Below are 17,280 nucleotides of genomic sequence, written 5' to 3' on the forward strand. Positions count from 1 at the left end.
ACATGGCCAAAGGCTATGGGTTAGGGTCGAAATTGTTCCTCATACTACATAACCACCCGTCATACATTATCTGGTGAATTGTAGATTTAAAAATAAAAAAATACAAATTGTGGAATGACAGCTCTTTTCAGAGAATGTTATATCTTCTCTCAACTCTTCGAGTTCAACAAAAAGGCACTCTGCTGACCTATTTACTGCGTCACAAATACTTTGACTGGGCCCTAGTCAGTGGAACAACTGTGTCCCTCCAAGTAATCCTCTTCCTTACCTCCATTCCAAACATTTAAACTTTACCTGACATCCTAGATACCTAGTATTAAAAACTATCTGCAACATTATAAATTTGTGTAGGTAATTGCATGGGGCTGAATAAAATTATAGATTAATATCACATGTGTTTTCAGAAGTTGCTGAAATTGCATGACAAGGGCAATTTCAGCAACTTCTGAAAATGCGAGTAATATTAATCCTTAATTTTACGAGGACCCATTGCGATTGCTTGTTAATGAAATAGAGGGAAAAAGTACTGAATTTCTGAATGCACCCTTGAGTAATCAGTCACAGGAAGCCATTTAATGTTGACAAAGAGTCAATCACCACAAACATGCTAACGAGCTGAATGAAATTTTATTTTTGCACAAACATAGCAGGATATTGAAAACCAGGCCTGCTAACAAACTTTCAACTTTGAAAATATAAAGTTAGTACTTTTTCAAACAAAGTTAAAGCATTCAAAATCATGAGCAAGTAATTTTGCCCTCTACACAAGCAAAATTAAGAAAAAAATACCCTCTTCATTGACCAATCAGCATTCAGTAATTTTGCCCTCTATGTTAAGCTGTAATGACTTGCAAAAAGACAGAGCTTAAGAAGCAAAGTACCTGTCAACCCTTTGATCCCTAAGACTGATGGACATCAAATTTTTCCCTACAATATCACCCCTGAATCAATCATTGAGGTCACAAGAATTAAGGGATTGATCCCTTACTAAAAAGAGCTCATGATATTTTTCAAAAATTCTTCCTGTGACTGAGCTCCTGCACTTTTTCAGGAACCCAATTCAAGGACTTTCAAGGACTATTTGGGTCATTTTCAAGGACCTTTTACATTAAATAGGAGCAGCTGAAAAGTCCAATGGGCATGACTTCACTTCAAGCATGAACATCAGAGTGATCATGTGCAAGGTAACCAAGGTTTTTTCAATGCACCAATCAGGTAAAAAAAAAAGCCCTTCACTCTGACAAAGGGCTAACGCTCGAAACGTCAGCTTTTGTAATCGTTACAGTGGCCAATTTACCACTTCAACTTTGTTGATATATCCAAATTATAAATAAATCATGTGTCAAACATCATAATTGGATGCAGGATTTGAAAGGAAAACTCATTTTCGCTATTTTTGCTAGAAACTTACACTTTCAACATCAAAAACAAAAGAGAACTTCAACCTTGATTCATGTGCACTTATTTTCAAGGACTTTTCAGAAATTTTCAAGGACCTGAGTCTAAATTCAAGGGTTTTCAAGTCCTTGAAAACAAAAAAATTAAATTCAAGGACTTTCTAGGACTTTCAAAGAGTACAGGTACCCTACTGTCAGCATCATAAGAAATGTATATAGAACAGTATAAAAAACCTGTACACTGATGTTAAGGTAATTCGATAATTCACATCATTTTGTGCAGATAAGTCACCAGTGATAGCTTCAAAAAGAAACTGACACCAAGTATATTGAAGAGTCTGGTAACAGCAAATTGCCTTTAGTTAACATAAATAATGCATAATTTTTCACATAAAAATATGTAACAATCTTTATGTACATCAGCGTCATGGCATAAAAGTTATGGCATTCAAAATACCAAGTTAAATGTTCATTATTGACTTATGGAATACAGAGTGGGAGTGGCAGTCACTATGACAAAACCAGAGAAAATAACCTAATAAAAGTAATCTGTCCATGAAATTTTGTTTTAATATGGGATTTCCAGGGTTCTATTTCTTGTGGCTGTGATCCAGTTGATGAGAGATACCAAGTTGTCGTGAAATATGAATCAATCCATCCATTACACTATCCACCAGTCTGAAAGACAGAAAGAAAGCTATAGTAAGAAAATTGGAATGTTTCACACCAATGCCTTGAGTATTATGGTTTTACGGGTAAGCACCAAGTGAAAAATAAAAGACAATTTTAGTTGTTGAAAATTGTCATTTTAAAATTATACTTTTTCTGAGGTAGACAAACAAGGTCAGAAACAAGTCATAAGTCAGAGAGAGAAGGATGGTTAACCATTCCACTCCCAGAGATTAACATGTAACTTCTGCTTGTAATATCCATACATTGTCCAGCAAACAGGTAATGAGAATATTCAAACATATCAGGCAAAAGTTTCTATCTTGATCTAACACTAAATTCTCATGACTGGTTTAAAAGGAAATGTGTAGCAGCTAGAACGGAGAATTAACAATCAGACCTTGGGAGTTAAAGGGCTCACTCAAGATGTGCAAGATTGATGCAGACTGGTTATGGCAGACTGGACATAATTTTCCGAGGTCAAACAAAATGGCTACTTACATGTAAATCTTTAATTAAATTTAGTTATCTACTGATGTGACCCACCTGTCTATAGGTTTGATAATAAAGGGTATTGCAGTGAGTCCCACAATAGTGGTCATCCACATTTGGGTACTAGGAGGCACTCCTCTCGCATATCTGTTAAGTGTGAACCTAGATGCTGCACAAATTCTGTTGATTGTAAACCCTGGGATAATCACTGAAGCCAACCCCTGCCATATGGCTGCCTCTACCATGGTTTCAACAGCTTTGCGTTTCTTGAGGTAGCTGGACAGATGGGTGCTTTCCTGGTAGCATCGCCTCCCTTTGTCAATGGAGTCTGCCAGGCAGTAGGTGGAGGCAACTCCATAGCTACCGAGGTACATTAACCGAGGGATGTGGGTACGGAATGCCTCACCAAATTCATTGGCATATCCTGACGGTTATTAAGTACATATTTTAATCAAAATGTCTTTAAGTTTTAAGCAATGATTATTAAAGGTTAAGGTCATATTTGGTTTATAAGTAGTCTTGCTGGTCAGTAGTCTTAATCATTTTCACCCTAACATTAGCATGAAAAGGAGAGCTCTTTGATCACCAACAAATCAGACCATTTTTATTATAATTATTGATACTTTTTTAACTTTTTTCTCTTTTTCACAGATAGTATATTAAGTCTTCTTTAAGAAGTAAACATTGTAAATTAGTAATGCAAGTCCACATCAGCCGATGGCTGCCAGTTTTTTAACCTGTGAGACCAAATAAAGTAAGTATGTATGTATGTATGTATGTATATATGTATGTATGTAGGTAGGTATGTATGTAGGTATGTAGGTATGTAGGTATGTATGTATGTATGTAGGTAGGTAGGGAGGTAGGTAGGTATGTAGGTATATATGTATGTAGCTAGGTAGGTATGTAGGTATGTATGTATGTAGGTATGTATTTATATTTTCCACACTGTTCTCTTTCCATTTCCTATGATATTGACAATAGGTGTCTTAAATTGGTGATCATTTCCTTTATTCTCATGACCTTAACATTTGATTAGAGGGTTATGCTGTAAGGAGAAATTAGATGCCAGTCACTCTTAGGGGTATATAGTTTACCCTTCAATCTAATTTTCCTGACAATATCACCCCTGAATCAACTGTTAAGCTGACAAGAATAAAGGAAATGATCACCAACTAAAGAAGCTCTTGATTGTTTCACAACTTCTCCTTGTCAGTACCTTAGGAAATGTATAAAGAACATTATGGAGAATATGGACACTGATGTTAGGGTGTAAAGGGTTAAGATTGATATATTCCTACTGAATAATATTAAAAGAAAATTTTACACCTGGTTAAACTTGGAGCTTTCAATAAAATTATTAGTCTTAGAGCTAATAACATCACCTTAGGAAGGGATAGCCTGGGTTGCAAACACAAGGTGGGAAGGGGAAGGAGAGTGCAAGAAGAATGATAGGCTTAGAGATGTATGGCTAACAAAAATTAATGTCTGCAGAGGATGGCTGTAATATCTCTGGAACCCTGTGACAACTTTTTTTTCACCAAATTTTCAAGGAACACACATAATTTACAGAATGATACAAATAAACAGTGATTGTGAAAATAAAGTTTTAAGCTAAATTCAACTTACAATGAGGAAATTATGAAAAAAAGACACTTTTCTTTTATTTCAATTTCAAAATAAACCTGCTCTGAAAAATCTTTAAAAACAAAAATTAAATTTAAACCACACCTCAGACACTCAAAAGTGAAAACAAGCCTAGCATATCTTTTAATACAAGTCAAACATGTTTCGCATATAAAATTTTAGGGCTAGCAAGCTGAATTCACCCATTTTCCTTTCAAAACTGACTTTATTTAAGTCAACACAATGTAGAGTAATGTTACATTGACAACAGAAAAACTTGTTTAGTTGAGCCAGGTTTAACAGAGTAAAATTCAGCAACAGAAAACAGAAAAACTAAATTTTACATAAGGTTCAGGTAATCATTAAATTGCATTTTCATTGAAATTTGAAAGCTGACAAACATCGTCTTAGAATCTTCTATCAAGAAAACAATTTCTAACCACATTTAACAAAAGCTATTTTAGCTTTAGTGTGGATGGAGTACAAATACAGTGGAAAATCAATTCAATCTTCTTCTATGATCTTCAAGAGGTGACCATTGACTAACAAAATGCATTTGACTTCTAATAACCACCATCTCAAGTGGCTGCCTCTGGTATTTTCATAAGGCCAATCCTATTTTTGCAGCCTAATGAGGTCAAAAGCTACCATTATGGTAATGGAAGGTGAACTTGTCACTTATCAAAATAAAATCTACCTAATTCACTCAATACACAAGAATTAACCCTTGTGTAATTTCATGCTCTAGTTAGCTCACCCATTGGTTGACAAGGAACAAGTTACTGGTTCACTGATTTTGCAGGTATTTAAAGAAAAGTCCTGTCACATTGAGCCATTAGATAAACCAAATGCCATTAATTAAAAGTAAACATTCACTGAGAACAAAATTCACAAGATTCAAAGCTTAGTTCTGGGCTACAGGTAAAAAAAAAAAAAAAAAAAAACAACAACAACAGTCAGGGTAGATATCCAAAATGAAACAGATTGAGTGATAGCTGTCAGTTTCAGAAAACAGTAGAATTTAAAAGGTGAAAAACCTTGTTTTACAAACAATAAATTTTTAATCAAAGGACACTATTAATTATTAATAGTTCAATGAACCACATTTTTCTGTCTTTTGGTAAAAGCTCATACTTAGCATTCTGTTTGCATGTTAATGAAAGGGAACAGTCTACAGATAAAAATGAACACCTGCTGAAAGGTTGTTCCAAACACTGGACTTGTATTTAAGTACAAGCCCTTGAAACCCAAGATAGACAAACTGTTTTGACAGGAGGAGAGCTCCTGCTGTGGTTCATGATCACAGACACAGAAAACCAGTGAACAACACAGTAAACCAGTCTTACTTGATAACACAGGAATGATAACAAAATTTTAGCTCTGGGAAGCTGCCAGAGTTAGCTGTTTTCTTAGTGTCCAATTGAAACAACTTCTTCTAGGTCAAAAGTTGGAACCAAAATGGCTTACATTTTTTAACATGAAGGTATGTGAAGTTGTTTTACTTTGTTTTCCACAAGTTTCACTCTGGAATCAGAACTAGTACACTTATACAGTTGGTTAACTTGCATGCAATTTATTTACATGGAGATTCCATCCTTCACTGCTTCTAAGTAGAAAAAGTTGTCATCCATGACTGGACGAGAGGAAAGAGACAAAGCATGAAAACTCCCTTAAAACGCTCTGCTACACAAAGATAACTGTATTCACCAGCAAAAGTCAACCATCATAATCCTATTAATATCCTTTGATCTCACTAAAATAAGAAGTTACAGCTCTGCTTTAAACAGAAATAAAAGAAAGTCATGCAACCATGTAAGAATCCAGTAGAAAAGGGTTGATCCACAAAGTCTAGGAGTATAATGAATCCCAAGGTTTACTTTTCTTTTCAAGTGTAGAAGTTGTGGAAATCTTAAGTTCTCACATGCAAAAAAAAAAAATCACTTTACCTATATTGCTTCTCTAAACAGAGAGCTTTTAAAGAATCCAGGCGTCCTATGTTTCAAACTGGTACCTTGCTTAAACCGTAATCAGTTTAATTCACACACACTGATACACCATATCCCTAAAAGCATTGGCTGCAGGTGTGTTTGCTTGCTACTCATTTCTGAAGCACAAGCTACTTCAAGTAGGCAAAGCAGTCAAACTGAATACACAGTTTATAACTCACAATAAGGCAAAAAAGATCTCTCCAAAGACAATATACAAAAGCAGATGTCTAAACAAGGAACAGGTTTTATTTCTTGCCAATATTAATCTGAAGTAACTTTCACAAGAAATAGAAAAAGGTCATGGGTCACAACTCATAAGACTTCACCACTACCTAGGAGCTTATCCTGAATAAGGATATACATGTAGCAAGTTCACATCCAATAAAGACTGCCCCTTGCATTTTGAAACCAGAGTTGTCAGGTTCAAGAAATGTAGCACTAGTAAAGATTGCCTATTCTCAATTTTGACTTCATTTGTATAGATCTGAAATTAGTCTACAACACTTTGACCAAAAGATCTCTTTTTTCATGGAGAGAGTAAAACATCAAATCCTTGAAAATTTTCTTAGGACAAAGGGAAAAAGAAAAGAGTTTTGGTCTAATGAGATTACCTTCTACATAATCTATCAACTGACCCTTCAGGACCCTATCAAACATGTAAACTGCAGTTGTCCTTGTCCTTTTCTGTATCTCGTATTACTATACTTAAAAACACACCAAGTCTTCTGACCTTCAAACATTACAGGGATAAGTTACCCATCTCACAGAAAATAAGATTTTGCACAGGGTTTGCAAAAGTTTGTTTGTGTCCAATGACCACACTTATACACATTGGTACCCACACTTTTGACTTACAACACATTATGAGGATAAGTGATCCTTCCAAGGGAAAATGAGATTTTGCAAAGGGTTCTAAACAGTTTGTTGGAATATTGGTATTTTGTTGAAGAAATCATGCATGCAAAGCATGCTAACCACCACGTTACATGAAGGCAAAGTTTTAAATTAGATTAGAGACTCCCAAAAATAGATCACTGTAATGTACAGATCTCGCTGTGTTAGAACCTGCAAAGATTTCTGGACACTGTCTGCAGTCATCCCGATAAGATCAAGCGACTTCTCATGTAAACCCAACTCCAGAAGTGTGTGTCCAGCTGTGTCTATACTGTGTCCAAATTATCAGAGTATGAGTATGTGAACCGCTCAAAATAAACTATGAACTTACCTAGATATCTTAACGCTGTATCCCTGAAAATATCAACGTCAGCTACCGTGATATCGGAAACATCTTGCTGCTTTTCCACCATCATTCGACCGCCATCTTGACTTTTAATTCCATTGTCTCTCGTACAAGCCTCGTCTCCATTAACGTGATAACATCGTTTCCAGGATCATCTCGGGAATAAGCCATAGCGTTCTGACCAGCCAATCAGATTTCATGTAAACATCACAACGAGTCGATTTGTTTTGGACACAATTATGACAACGTAAATTTTGCCAAATAGTTTTCAACGTTTTCATTTGCATGCAAAGAGCTACAAAACTTAAACCAGAGGGGTTCTGTACCATTTTCAGCGTCTTGAATTAGCAACGTTAAGTTAAAAAGTTAACATTAGGAATCAACGAAGATCGATGGAGACTCATTTCGAGGTTAGTCTTTCTACTACTTCATCTCAACCTTCGAATTTCGAATTTTTAGGCATTTTCTGGAAAAAAAAAAAAGAGCTCCAGACAGATTGGAAGTGAAACATCCCATTTTGAAAATAGAGGGATGTTTTTCTCCAAAAAGTTTATGGAATCCGAAGTATCATAAATTTAATCGTGCAAAGTTGTGGCATGTTTCCAGACTTGACTTGCATACTTTCCTCGCACCAAACGCAAGTTTGCAAATTTTTTCCGTGAAAATTGCGTGGGACATAGCTCTCTCTTTTGGCTTGTCTGCAGTAAGAAAAGTCTTTCCAAGTAGTACTTTTAATCAGACCTATCTAAAGAAGGAATTTGATTTTCTGCATACTTCGATCCGTTTATTCACCAAACACTGCAAAAATACGGAACTATTTTTAGAAATGACTAGTGAATAACTAGTGAATGAATTTGGCCAAACAAATACCTTGAAAATTCGAACATTTCTTTTTTCTACCAGAAAGTAGGGAGATGGTGAGCTTGTAATAGATTAGCATTCCAGTTAAATAAAGAAAAGGTGTTTGGTCATAATAACGTTTCAAATGGATCACCACATTCCTTGAATGACTTAGGTCATCCTGCACTGCTGAACAGCATATACATACTGTGCCCTTGTACACCCGTCTCACTTCCCATAAAGTCCCTGTTAGATTCTAATAAGGTATACCAGTGTCCCACCCTCGGAAGAAAATTAATTGGAAACTAATTCCTTCCTAAAACAGAGTTTGATATCTTGTACTACTAAAATAATAGGGTCAAGAATTAAAAGCTTTCACACCATCTCCATACCCAAGGTAAGAATTCATGACTCCCTGCTCCCACCCCCACTGCAAAGAATCAAAATATATTGAATGACTATTACATGATAAGCCTTCCTCTCTATCAGGCCCCTCCCCTCTCTCTTTCTCTCTCTCACACTCTTTCCCCTAAAGGAGTCCCTTTTCTAGAACATCTGGTGTTTGATAAGCTCCCCTCCTATAAATTCTTCCTCCTCTTCTCTGAAATTCTAAAATAGAAGCTTCATAGCTATAAGTTTGGGCAGTCTATAAAAGAGTTCATTGTTTGTTTCCAACAAAAGTAATGCCCTAAAAAAAAAACAAACAAACAAACAAACCACGAACTACCAGCACATATTAGCCTTTAAATATGTAAATAACTAGACTGTAATGACTTATCACAATTACTGGTAGACCCTGTAGTTTACATAATGTTTGGGCTAAGGTCTTTTTATAGATTCTCTCCTGTAGCTGCTCAATATTTCCTGTCAAATAAGTTATGAGAATTTGGTGTTTGATCAAGATAACAAGTTTTACCTGATAAGTTTGAGTATTCTCATTACTCATTGACTTGATAATGTATGGAGATTACAGGAGAATTTAAATTTTAATCATTCTGTCGATAAAAGGGTTATTATAAAGTAAGCTCCCCTCTCTAAAAAGCCTTCCATCTGGAGAACCTGAAAATTAATAAGGCCTTTAGGGTGCTTATTAAAGCATCTATGGCTAAAAATTTAGCATAAATATTTAACCCAAAATTTATATTCTGTACTTTAATATATAAACATTTTAATTTCAGAATGGGAACAACAAGAAGGAAGAGACAATAACACACGATACTATTCAAAATAACGAGCAATCACCTGAGGATAACACAAAATGGAGAGGAGACTCTGGTGAAACTTCAAATGGCTGTAGAAAAATATTAACAACAAGCAGGGTTACCAATGCTGTTGCCTTCCACATTCCCACAGGGAAACCAGTTTGTAGGCCACCACCAAAGCGTTTTTGTGACCAAACCACAGAAAGAGAAAACATAAGCCTTGAAAGGCTCACAGAGAAACAAAGAATGGCTGAAAGACGAAAGAGAGTAAGTTGACTATTAAATAACATTGCTATGTTAAGATATGGGTTTGATTCAATGGATTCATTACAGACTTAAGGCTTGTGGATATGCATGTCTTTTAACAAACATCAGTTTTTACTTGTTCTGTTAAAAATATTTAATTTCTTAATTTGGGTATGTGGAATATTTCAATACGGACACATTTGAATCTGTCAAATGTTCTTTAAATCAATTAATCAAGTAGTTTGAGATGCACCGGCTCTGACGAAGGGCTAACACTTGAAATGCCAGCTGTTAAACTCTTTATGGTGGCCAAAGTTTTACCTTATCAACTCAGTTGATTAAAGTAAATTACTTTAGTTTGAGATGCAGTATAATAAATGAGATCTAACCAATTACAGTCCATGCACTTCTCTGAGCTGTTTTTTGTCAATAATTGTTGCTCATGTAGTGTGAAGATCTGACTGACTGACTGACAGTAATTACATTACAAAACCTAAACAGAAGTCATCATCTATTGTATTTATTTGATAAAGGGCCCACCTCTGATAAGATCCCACTCCCCCACCCCTCCCCCCCAAAAAAACCTGAAATGCAGAACAGGAGTACTGACTATTTCTTTGAATCACAATTCACTGTCTATTATTGGTACATCTTTATGTTTAGTTACTAGGTACTACATGCTGAAAATAGACATGAAAATTTCATAAGTGCTCACTTTGAATAACCACCAACTCTCAAGGTTAAAAAATTTGAAAAGGGCCTGGCTATGAGTGGTACTTTACCAAATTAATTTAGAACATAGCTGGCAAAGTCATGCAATCAAATTCATTATACATAAAGCGTGCTCAAAATCCGGATAGTGCTCGCTGATAGCGTCAGCAAATCCGACTTCGCCAGAATTTTTTTTTTTCGCGCAAGTGGCCATTGCTAGCACGGGGAAAAATAATATATATCACGACAATAATGGATACAAACAGAAACTCGGCCTACTAGTCCGAAAACGAAGACAATGTTTGGACCTTTTCCCTTGGGCTAGAGTTCTTAAATGAGGCAGAAAAAGAAAAAAACAAAGGAAAAGGAGACTCGGCATCAGCGCCATCACGATTCGCTTCAACTGATACTGTTGTTCATTTTTCACGTCGGATTTGATGCACAATTCCACTGGCTATGTTCTAAAACAATTGGTTCATGCTTTCAGCTGTGCACTATCGAGTTATGGAGCACGTGGGAAGTTTGGAGAGCACTCAAGAAGCTAGACTTGCCCTCGGCTATCACCTCGGGCAACTCTTACACTTCTTTCGTGTTCTCCAAACTTCCCGCGTGCTCCATAACTCGATAGTGCACGCTAAAGCATGAACCAATTGTTAAACAGTATGTCCAGGAGCTGGCTACCTGTACCCACATTGTCTTAACACCACTGCATGACCACAGTTCTTTTTAGGATATCTATTACAATGACTATCACTCTCCATGACTGACTTTTACCCTTCTGGTTTATACCATTTACTGCAAACCTAATTTTATATTCATCTTTACAGCAACAAGTGGAACAGAGACTTAAAAGAATCCATGATCGACAAGAAGCTGCTCGAAAGCTTGCACACAATGTTGAACTTCTCCTACAGCAGAAGTCTCTGGTAGATGCTGGGAGAGGCCCCAGTCATGACACACCCAAAATGACATCTTCTGAACTTCTTGCTACAGCCTGTCATGTTGTAAAAGATTTTAGAACTTTGACATCTCAAATGACAAAAGATCTTGCTGTAGATGACAAAAACAATAACTTATCAAAAGATCATCCACCACTGGTCAAATCCAAAGATCAGAAGGAAAAACAAGCATGTTTGAAAACTTCATCTGTTGATGACACCAACAAGAGCATTGCATTTACTGTCGGATTTGATGAAGAAAGGCAGCCTCTATCTCCAGTGCCCAAAGTTTTACAGAAGACACACAGGAAGGACAGAAGTAAACTCACTGCTCAAGAACTAGATGAAAAGCAGAGAAGGGCCATGGAAAGACGGAATGTAAGCCAATGCACTTAACCCTTTTACTCCCAAGATGTGTTCATTAATTCTTCCCCCTAGCTGCTACAGTACATTTCTTAATAAATTATGTATTGAGAAAAATTATGAAATTGGTGTTAAATCGAGATAACAACCTCCACACTTGAATATTCCCATTACGTTTTCTGGATGATGTATGGATATTACAGGGAAAAGTTACATGTCAATCAATTCTGGTGGTTAAAGGGTTAAAGAAATGTTAAGAAAGCATACTAGCACCTCCCTGTTGGGATAAAAGTCAGCTCTGCTATATGCAAAGAATGACTCAAAACATTGTGTAGGAATTAAGAGATGTCTAAATCTTGAAAATCAAAACTTAAAATTTATTTCCTTCACTTCCAGAAAAGACAAGAGGAAAGAGTCAAGAGGGTTGTAGCTAACCGTGAAGCTCTGTTCAAGTTGGCCTCTGACCTGGAGACATTCATGATATGGAACAATGCTGAAGGAAATGACTTAAGGACATGTAATGATGGAGAACAAACGCATCAGGCAGCTCAGTTAGCAAGTGAAATTGCTGATAGTTTTGATAGATTGAGTCAAAGGTATTCACGAGATTTGAAGCAGGCTGAGGGTTTTCCAAGTGGTTTGTGGGGAATTAAGCAATAATTAATTAGTCTCTGATCATGAGTGGACTGAAAAGGTTTCTGTAAATTGATTTTTGCTACGGGGTTGTCAGATTTTGTAATTGTGTGAATGACTTCAGACCAAATTGCACTTAACTCAGTTCAATTACAAATAATTATATTATATTCTGCTTAACAACTAAGATCACTAAGATTTTAGGATTGAGTTTTGACTGAGGTCAAATTAACTGACCTTGTAATATTCTAAGACAAAACAAAAGTGTGTAGTGAGTGTGCAGTTAAAATGTTATTTCCACATGTTTTCTAAAAGTTTCATGTATGCAAAAATGTTACTGTGAAACTCAAACAACAGTAAACCACAGAAACATTTAAGTAATGTTTATTATTGTGGAGACTGTGTTGCTTAATTATCTCTCTTGGTGTCTAGCTCACTTCAGGATTGAGTTTTTGACACTAGTCAAATTAACCAAGCTAATTTTGTTGAAAAACAAGAGAAGTGAGTAAAGAAACAAGTGAGTAGTGAGTATTTACTATAAAAGTTTCAGTCCTACAAGCATGCAGGAATGTTCAATTTATTTTACATTACATTGTTTAAAATCATGCTTCCTATTGACCATCCAAAGCCTTTTAAGTTTTATTCCTTTCAGGCCTCTGATAGAACTATATATTTACCATCTTATTTACAATGTATACAATAGGTGTAAAAATGTGAATACGATCTTGCTAAACGTTGAAGTTTTATACAGTTGAGGATGAGGTACTGCACACTATAGTAATAGGATTTCTTTAGCCTCTGTGAACTCAAATTAGTATTAATGTTTGATGTACATAACGATCCTCTAAATCCATGCACCAAGGTAAATCACAAGCAACAAAGAACTAGTGTTGAGAATGACACAATAATTTGATAACTTTAACCTTAATTGGAAGCTTAGTTCTTCATAACTGTATAAAGTACATTGCCCCCTGTAAGTTGAAAATTCCCCCCCTCTCAAGTCACTTAAGACAAGTGTTGAATTTTTCAAAATAAAAAATCAAAATTTTATTCTCAAATTTGTACTGAAGTTTTCCTTCCAAACCTACATCTGTATTAAAAGGAGAAGTATATTCTAGAAATCAAGTAACTTTTGTCACTACCATTCTAAAGAATACCTGAAATTATGGCTTTTGCATTCTGAGACTTTAGAGAGTGACTAACTCTCCTGACATTCATTTCAAATGTACTAAAAATTCAACTACATCTGTAATTAAAAAAACAACAACAACAACTCAGTAACCTAGCTTAATAAGCAAATTCCCAAACAGCAGCTGCTCTGGTTATTACCAGAAAAGCATCACTATTTGGGTCAAAAATACTTTCTTCTTCTTCCATTGCTCCTAACTGTTAAAAGAGTCTACCAAAAGATGAAGTGAAGAACGGAAAGACTTTATTTCATCACAAGTAGATGGCTTGAGTGCTAAGGAAGACTTTTGTTTGCTTCTCTTTCCATTCAATGTTGCCTGGTGTAAACAAAATGGTACCTTACTTATTGCAACATTATTTGAAAAGGGAGGTTAATGAGAGGTTAATTACAATATAGTACCTGATTGGCTCATCTACTATTTTTCATTGTTGGTGTATATGCATGCTCTCTTGGTCATTTCCTTTGTTTGGTCAAACTTGGTATTGAAGAATGTATTTTAATGTCTATTTACCTCCCACCTAAATTAGCTTCACTATTTTGTAGGTGGGGATTGTTAGAATGCTACATTGTTAAGATAAAGAAATTTTGTTGTTGTTGTTGCTGATTTCCGTTTACAGTGTGCACCTACTATTTTTGCCACTCATTCATTTGTCACTCGATTTTTTAGTTTATCAGGTCCCCATGATTCAAAAAGATTCTCTTCATTGCTATCCAGTTCATCGTAAACAGTTGATATAATTCTTTTAACTTTTGGTCGTTTCGCATGTCGCTGTAACTTCTCACCATAGTAACCCAAGCCTCGCTTACACTTTGGTAATTGTCCTTCAGCAAAAACAGGTTCTGTTATACCTTTCTGGGATGAACCAAGGCTTCCTCCTTCTCTCCAGCCTTGCTTTCTCAATATTTGGCTTCCAAATCCTTTTGTATGTTTCTCAAACCCTCCTATTTTATTTAAGTCAATATCATTTCCTTTCCTCCATTGCTTTTCTACTCGCATCTGGAGAAGATCTCTGGAGTCTTTGTCGCCTCCGCCTGCAAGCAAAAGAATAATTTACTTTTTATAAGCTTTATAGTGGCCCCTACAGCTTGAAAAAGTTTGGTTGGCTAAATTTTATGGAGATTATTCTTTTCTTGTTAGTAGCACTGTGACACAAGCATTTCTTACCTGCAAGAGAGTCTCACTCCTTCTGTAAAGTGAGCTAGTGAGAGGTCTGGTGCTAACAATGCCAGTCAGCTGGCAAACCTCTCTCCTTGACTCACCTCATATCTTTTGAAAGAGAAATGGTATACTGACCAGTAAAACATTAGGAAAAGTAGGAATCTTTTATTTCTGTATTAGTTTCAGTAACTCCCCTATGAGAATAGGCTCTCATAAGCGACCAAAGTTATTATAAAAAATAGAGGGTGGTCGCTTACGAGAGCTTTTAGATCTTTATCAACACATTACATGTAGTAGTGCAGTGTATTGTATTTTTATTAAAGTGTTGACATACGTAGACCAGGCCCTTTGAGGTGGTGGTGGTTGCTTACAGGAACTGTCACTCACAAGAGCTTTCTATTAGAGAGTTTAAGTGACATTGAAATGTGGGTGGTTGTAGCCAGAGCTGGTTGCTTACAAGAGTGGTTGCAAGGAGAGCGTGGACTGTATTTTAAGTGGTATCAGTTTTTGAAAGTAAAGTTTGCATCATTGTATTAACAGTCATACCTGGATTTTCATAAATTTCCATATCTACATCCCAATCATCTGCAGTTTCCTCATCAAAGTCTGCTTCATCTTGTTGTTTCCAGAAGGCTGCATCAGTATAAAAGACAAGCCCACTTCCACCTTTCTCCCACTTCAGTTCAATATCCTCTTCAAATAATCTCTCTTTAGTGCGTTCTTGACTAGTGACATCATTGTGCAATGATTCATGTCTCTCCCATTCCTCGACATCCCTCTCATCATCATCATCATCACCACCACTGACATCAACCACATAAATATCTTTCCTCTCAGAAACATTTTCCACATTATCCCGTTCAGAACTTTGCATTTTTGAACTATCAGGAGTTGACAAAGAGCTGTCTTTGAGTGAATCACTTTTCTTTGCATCCCTTCCCAAATGGTGGTCTTTATCGTTTGGTCCTGAACTCAAAAGAACCCTTCCTTTTTCCAGGCTTGTGTAATTCAGTGGAACATTGCTGTACTTCTTTTTGGACTTTCCCATAGAAAAATTAAGATCTAGTTTTTTTATTACATGAGGAGGCAGTTTGCAAGTTCTTATCAACTCCTTAAATACAGACAAGGGTGTTCCAACATTGCCATTGGGCATCAGAGGAGGAGGATGAAGCTCTATCATTTCCCTGAGGTCATGTTGTGAAAACTCTAAGTTTGTCCTTGGAGAAGGATTCTGTTTTTTGTCTTGTTTTGTTCTATAAAGGTCTTCTGCAGAACCTAAGAAAAAGAAGGGAAATGCTGAAGTGAGAGAACAAATTCAAAGTGTTCTGCATGAGTTAAGAACTAAAATAATTTTATTAATAAGATGCCAGAAAGGTTCAAGTGGGGAGAGGACCTTAATTGAATATACAAATTTATTTGGAGTTGGTGATTCAGTCTTTGTAGGGTGACAATTTCATAGCTAAATATTTGACATTGTTTAAATGTTAACATTTCAAACATGAGTACTTGGTCACTGTGCTGTGACAAGTATCATGCAAAGCACATCTCTTTCAATGTATCTTATTCTCTGAGAAGTTAAGCAACTACTGTATTTCATCTGGCAGACAAAAACCTTCAAATTTTTGTGATTTCCTGATTTCTTTGAACTGGAAAAGACTGAAGCTTCCTCTAACTTTTAAGATGCAAACAATGACTGTGTTATACACCGAGTGCAAATATGGCGTCCAATTTGAGTTGCCATTGTTCTGGACTCACTAGCCTCTCATGTGATGTAATAATCCTTTTGTGTTTCCACGTGAAGACGAGGCTAGTGAGTCCAGAACAATGGCAATTCAAAAATGGATGCTATATTTGCATTCGGTGTATAGTGTGTCCATTTCATGATTGAAATTGTTGAAGACAGCAAATTTCAATAAGTTGTAATAAGGAGGTCTGATTTTTTCAAGACATCCACGGCTCTGACTTTTTCAGGGGTCTGGGGTCTGAGACTTTGTGACATCCCTAATGATAAGCCAAAATATCTAGCTATAGATCCAATGTAAAGGTTAGCCCTGCATGAAAGGCAAGGCTGGCATGATTACATCAAGTAATCCCTCAATGTAATGAAATTAAGGGTTACATTAACACCAACCTTCTCCTTCTTTAACTCTGATTTTTGATATAAATGCCTTAGAAGGGAAATATTTTCCATTTCGGTCAACCCAGTTCTTGCCATGATAACAATTAATTAGGTCTTGAAGCTTCTCCTTTAAGATAAATATAACGCAGCACGTGGTCGAGGGCGTCTTGATTTCTTTATCTTCACCATTAGAGCCCGCCCCATGTCTGAACTCAGGCCGATGACGGAAATGAAAACACTTGAAACCCTTCGATTCGTCGTTGATGAAGTTAGAAAACATTGCTCGCAAATCAGAAGAGCGAAATTCTTTCGGAATGTTACTAACAATTGCATAGCAACCCTCCTCTTCTTTATCAGCCAAATTTTTCTCACGTAAGTCTTCCATAGCTAGAAATTTCGCGACAAAACAGATGTTCAAATTTCGCTGAAGCGCGCCGCCATCTTGTTTACAGTTACCGAAAAGGGTTA

The 17,280-nt window shown here is 36.2% G+C and overlaps 3 protein-coding genes across 4 annotated transcripts; 1 reads left to right on the forward strand and 2 right to left on the reverse strand.

Annotated features, from left to right (window-relative positions):
* Positions 1–608: 608 nt before the first annotated feature.
* Positions 609–7,557, reverse strand: LOC111322103 (mitochondrial fission process protein 1). Its single transcript, XM_022925152.2, has 3 exons — positions 7,398–7,557; positions 2,613–2,982; positions 609–2,075 (listed from the first exon to the last, which is right to left on the reverse strand). The coding sequence occupies exons 1-3, from the start codon at positions 7,480–7,482 to the stop codon at positions 1,988–1,990; spliced, it is 543 nt and encodes a 180-aa protein (XP_022780887.2). The 5' UTR covers positions 7,483–7,557; the 3' UTR covers positions 609–1,987.
* On the forward strand, positions 5,415–13,403 carry LOC111322100 (uncharacterized). 2 transcript variants are annotated; one of them, XM_022925148.2, is made up of 4 exons: positions 5,415–5,667; positions 9,431–9,721; positions 11,239–11,727; positions 12,109–13,403. In XM_022925148.2, the coding sequence occupies exons 1-4, from the start codon at positions 5,662–5,664 to the stop codon at positions 12,370–12,372; spliced, it is 1,050 nt and encodes a 349-aa protein (XP_022780883.1). In that variant the 5' UTR covers positions 5,415–5,661; the 3' UTR covers positions 12,373–13,403. The 2 variants fall into 2 exon arrangements, with proteins under 2 accessions (XP_022780883.1, XP_022780882.1); XM_022925147.2 differs by lacking the exon at positions 5,415–5,667 and adding an exon at positions 7,651–7,822.
* Positions 12,714–17,274, reverse strand: LOC111322099 (G patch domain-containing protein 3). The gene is made up of 3 exons (XM_022925146.2): positions 16,825–17,274; positions 15,240–15,968; positions 12,714–14,566 (listed from the first exon to the last, which is right to left on the reverse strand). Exons 1-3 carry the CDS (start codon positions 17,195–17,197, stop codon positions 14,175–14,177), a joined length of 1,494 nt encoding a protein of 497 aa, XP_022780881.1. The 5' UTR covers positions 17,198–17,274; the 3' UTR covers positions 12,714–14,174.
* Between the last annotated feature and the right edge of the window lie 6 nt (positions 17,275–17,280).

Source organism: Stylophora pistillata, chromosome 13 (genome assembly GCF_964205215.1).
Source record: "Stylophora pistillata chromosome 13, jaStyPist1.2, whole genome shotgun sequence".
In the NCBI taxonomy this organism is placed as follows: Eukaryota; Metazoa; Cnidaria; class Anthozoa; order Scleractinia; family Pocilloporidae; genus Stylophora; species Stylophora pistillata.

What these genes read in the sequence shown, in the direction of transcription:
- LOC111322103 (XM_022925152.2), bottom strand. Translation starts at nt 7,482, where the DNA reads ATGATGGTGGAAAAGCAGCAAGATGTTTCCGATATCACGGTAGCTGAC. An exon ending in TACAGCGTTAAGATATCTAG is followed by an intron (nt 2,983 to 7,397) that starts GTAAGTTCATAG and finishes AATAACCGTCAG; the next exon opens with GATATGCCAATGAATTTGGT. An exon ending in ATTATCAAACCTATAGACAG is followed by an intron (nt 2,076 to 2,612) that starts GTGGGTCACATC and finishes TCTGTCTTTCAG; the next exon opens with ACTGGTGGATAGTGTAATGG.
- LOC111322100 (XM_022925147.2), top strand. An exon ending in TGGCTGAAAGACGAAAGAGA is followed by an intron (nt 9,722 to 11,238) that starts GTAAGTTGACTA and finishes TCATCTTTACAG; the next exon opens with CAACAAGTGGAACAGAGACT. An exon ending in GGGCCATGGAAAGACGGAAT is followed by an intron (nt 11,728 to 12,108) that starts GTAAGCCAATGC and finishes CTTCACTTCCAG; the next exon opens with AAAAGACAAGAGGAAAGAGT.
- LOC111322099 (XM_022925146.2), bottom strand. Translation starts at nt 17,197, where the DNA reads ATGGAAGACTTACGTGAGAAAAATTTGGCTGATAAAGAAGAGGAGGGT. An exon ending in CAGAGTTAAAGAAGGAGAAG is followed by an intron (nt 15,969 to 16,824) that starts GTTGGTGTTAAT and finishes TCTTTTTCTTAG; the next exon opens with GTTCTGCAGAAGACCTTTAT. An exon ending in GGAAATTTATGAAAATCCAG is followed by an intron (nt 14,567 to 15,239) that starts GTATGACTGTTA and finishes TTTTGCTTGCAG; the next exon opens with GCGGAGGCGACAAAGACTCC.